The sequence below is a fragment of the Phytophthora infestans genome, genomic scaffold (assembly GCF_000142945.1).
Source record: "Phytophthora infestans T30-4 supercont1.504 genomic scaffold, whole genome shotgun sequence".
In the NCBI taxonomy this organism is placed as follows: domain Eukaryota; phylum Oomycota; class Peronosporomycetes; order Peronosporales; family Peronosporaceae; genus Phytophthora; species Phytophthora infestans.
The window spans coordinates 39,777-44,011 of NW_003303262.1; the positions used below are offsets into that span (position 1 = coordinate 39,777).

The following is a 4,235-nucleotide window of genomic DNA, read 5'->3' on the forward strand; positions in this document are numbered from 1 at the left end:
TGCATTGGCGGTTGTTCATCACTCGCGTGTCAAAACACGGTCGGAGAGAATTATGCGATTGCTCCTCTTACGACGACATGACGGACGCCCGGCACGGCGCAGTCCACGCCGGACACGACGTCTTGCGGATCGACCCCGTGCATTGGCCTGAGAGCGGAGCCATCACCTTTGCACTGATAGACTCATGGCCAAGGAATTCCAGTACGTCCGGTAGATCGCGCGCCACCGGGTGGTTCAGAATGTCCATGACGATCTGGGCCAGCACCTCACGACGCTCGTCCAGTAGCGCCTGGTTGTCGGCCATGATGAGCGTCATGAGACCGTCGGCCGGCAACGGCGTCAATGCGTCGCCCATGACGGAAACCAGCGCCGTGTGGAGCTGCTTGAACTCGCTGAAGCGACGACTGATAACGTACTCGTGACTGAAACCCTCCTCCACGGGTCCGCGCGGCGACGAGTATGTGCTCGTGTTGCCGCGCTGTACGCGCAGCACGTACATCCACGCGCTGGTGGTCGTGTCCTGCACGACTTCGGTGATTTCCACCTGCTGCTGCGGCATGAAGCTCTCGTACGGCATGGTTGCGGTGTTGGAAGAGTACTGAAGATAAGGAGTAGTGTAGGTAGTGGAAGTATGGGGCAGGTGCTGCTAGCTTGTGTGTTGCTAAGTGTCTGCTTGACTTTGCTGCGGACTGAACGTTTGTTGCTGCAGAGTGATCGAAATGTGCAATGGCAGCCAAGTTGCCTCGCACCGATGAGTTCTAGCGCCAACAGACAGACGACAGCTAATCCTGATGGGACTGTATGAGGAAGGACGCACCTTCGACAGTTAAAAAGTGGAAAAGTGGATTTTCAAAATCGGCTGTTGGGGTTCCTTCTTTTTTGACTTGGTGTTTGTGAACGAGAATGTCGCGGAAACCCAAAACATTTGACAAACATTTGCCTTTAGCCACAATTTTGGATTGCAGTTTTGCTATTGCGGCTAGGCGTGCCGAGGCGCTCGAGAATCGATGTCGCGGTTGTCGTCTCGCCACTTCATTTGCCCTGCTCTCGCTGCTTTCGTGCGGCTCGGCTGGTGGCAGTGCACGTGTCATACGGACCGATGAGCTCCGAGCTTGGAGCCCTGAAGAGACTTTAGCAACAAGTCGCCAACTCCCCTAACTGCGGCGCTACACTCGCAATAGTCAAGATAGTTAATGGTACAGCAAGGAGTTTGCCTCTGCATCTGATGCTGCTGCAATAGGCAAGTCACGAATAGCGCAACGCAGTAATATAAAAGTATTAATACCTGATGGGTATTCAAGAACCGGAAAACCTGGATTCTTATTTTGCATCCTCGAATACGTATCGAATTGATCCCAACTCTTGTGACTTCCTCCAGTAAACAGGCGCCGATAAGGGCAAGAGCTTTATAGCCTGTTTGCATTGACGGTGGACCAACCATCGTACCATGGTGTCGAGCTCATACCGTCGAATAGCACCAGTAGCAGCATTTAGCGAGGCATAGGCGGCACCGGCCGGAGAAGCAAATCAGAGAAGGCACGCCATGCTGATACGGTGCTGAGCACCGTGCTCCAAGTCTGGCGCCAGGGGAGTGGCAATCTATGCACGTCGTGAGTTCTGTGAGCTCTCCGTCATCACCATTGGTGATTCACCAAAGCGTTTGGGTTGTTTTGATTTAAAGAGTTTTGGGGGCTAGGTAGAAATATACCCTGTATATAGCGATGGATGCTTGCAGCGGCTTCGAATAGAACTGAGCGAATGCATCAGAGGCCACATATAATATCAGGATTCGGGAAAGCGCATTACTTACGAAGTGATTGAAAACTTTACCCACCGTAAAAACATCAGCGTTTGCAGATATACACCGGTACTTACATGTATTAAAAGCGCTGTGTATTAAATGCTGCAAGACTGCTGCCGTACACATATTGTTGCGAGTCACCAGCAAAGGAAAACTTCTGATAGGCAACGAAGCAATTCTCTGCATGACAACAGAAATTGAATTTGAATAGCCCGAAAAGGTCGGCACCACACGTTTCGCTGCTGCAAGTTCAAAGTTGTAGCTTATCTGCCCGCGCTTTGACGTTGCTCGTGCGCTCGCCGTCGTATGATCCGGGCTATAGCGCGTCATGCAGTTTGACTCTATGTCCGCATTGGACGGTCTGTAACTTCAAAGATAAATGCATCGTTGGTCGAAGGCGTTTGTAGCAGCCTGCTACTAGCAGGAGATGGCCACGCGGTGATCGCTGCTATCGAGTTGGTGACCGTGTGCTTTCCTTGATATTTAAGTCAGAAGGTTTGACAGTTTTACCAGCATTTTGAGCGGTGCCAGTGCCGCAGCTGAAGGCCAAATTTTGCTTCTTTTTGTCTCCTGAGGCTGCAGATGTAGGAATCCTGGTGCTCTAGGCTTGAGGCACATGGTGGACACACTGACGTCACTCCCGGCATGGAGCCCACATCTGGCAAGTGCTCTTGTGTATTTCCTTCACGAAAATCCATCCAAAAATGCAGGTTTGGCATTTTGCGGTGCCTATTGTAACATTTGTGCTTTAATGGCTTCCCGTTAGATAGGCCAAGCTCTTGTCCGATCCGAACACTTAAGCCCCGCGACGGGGAAGCTCGAGCATGTCACTGGGACTGCGGGCTCGATGTGTGGGTCCGGATGGCCTGTAAGGCAACTCCAGCAACATATCCTTCGTATCGTTTCAGTTTTGACAGTTCCTTGTGAGTGTCGTTATGCCGCGTTCTGTTACTAATGGCATAAGGCTGTGGCAGGGGGTTCTCGCTTAGCGGTCGTATGTGGCGGTGATCTCATCTTTACATGTATTAAAAACTTCGAAGTTGTTCTTGGCGGGACGGGCTTCTGGGTGCTATGTCTAAGCCGCCAGTACCGGTACAGCCAAGCTGCATATGTCCGCGGAGAAGAGCGCGAGCTTCTCAAAGGGTACTACATGTAGTCTCTTGGCTTGCATTCTTCTTCGAGAGTTTGTAAAACACCAGGTAGATGAAGCTGCTACGACGCGAAGCTCAGAGTCGCAGCCTCCAGCTACGTAGTGCGCAACTGCCGCGCAGACAATATGGAGCTACACAGTTGAGATCGAGCACTGACAGCGACCGTTGAATGCAATGTTGGTCTTGGGACTTTACGGGTGTCAACATCACTGTACATGTAAATAACTTTAGCAAAGTGTTTGCATGTTAACCGCCCGCTTGTACGGTGTGCTGTTTTAAAAACAATTAATACTACAGTATGAATCATTTGGCAAGCACTTCTTTAAATAAATATTTTAATCATTTGAAAAAGTGTTGTTTTAGTTTTTTTTTACTTTTTTTTATTGAAGAGTCACAAATTGAATCAAACGCATCGATGAACGATGCGTATGAACATGGGGCTTTGGAGGCGAGAGCGAAGCATCTTCGGCTCGAGAAGCAGCGCAATATGGCCAGCCAGCTGTCCAATAATCTCATGGAGCGCGTACGCTTAAATTTATTCAGAGCCTGACGAATAGACGGCTAGATCATTTCTTACCATTTTGTTTTTTAATCTTGCGTGCCACTGTGGTAGATGCAACGAGCTACACTTCATTGCCGAGGCGATGCAAAGAACCTGACGATGCCTCCAATTGAGCTGCTCTGTCAGGTAAGAAAAAGGGACCTTCTATTACGACAAATTAGATCGACATTTTGATAGTTTGGACCGCTAGGATGCCAGAGGCTTGAAGACGAAACAAGAAGTTGACTTGCGTAACTTCACCTGTGTCTCCAATGAATGGCTGTTTGCTATTGCGTCACATCCGGCTGCAAGTGGTAAAGATCGAATCACTTTTGAAAGATACAACAAGGCAATATTTATTATTTTTATAAACAGGTTCTGGTACTTTTCGGACGCTTATACTGGCAGGAACGTCTATTACCGACAGCGGCATTGTACATCTGAGCAAACTCAAGTCTCTGACGAGTCTCGACGTCTCTGGGTACGCTAGAAACCACTTTTCCAGATTTGCTTTGGTAATTTATTGCAGTGTATTTATCTTCCTCAGTTGCCACGCACTGACCGATGCAGGCTTGAACACCATCCGACGTCAACTGAGCTCACTGCAGACATTGCACCTTGACGAATGTTATCATTTTTCCAGTGCTGTTCTCTGTAATGTTTGGAAAGATTGCAAGCGTCTTCACTCTCTATCTATTCGAGGGTGTCCAGGCGTCACCGACGCATTCTTGCAATGTCTAGC

At 49.3% G+C, this 4,235-nt stretch overlaps 1 protein-coding gene across 1 annotated transcript; it reads right to left on the reverse strand.

The window, feature by feature from the left end:
• Positions 1-67: 67 nt before the first annotated feature.
• Positions 68-577, reverse strand: PITG_21312 (uncharacterized protein; the record flags this gene model as incomplete). The annotated part of the gene is made up of 1 exon (XM_002894751.1): positions 68-577. One exon carries the CDS (start codon positions 575-577, stop codon positions 68-70), a length of 510 nt encoding a protein of 169 aa, XP_002894797.1.
• Positions 578-4,235: the final 3,658 nt, after the last annotated feature.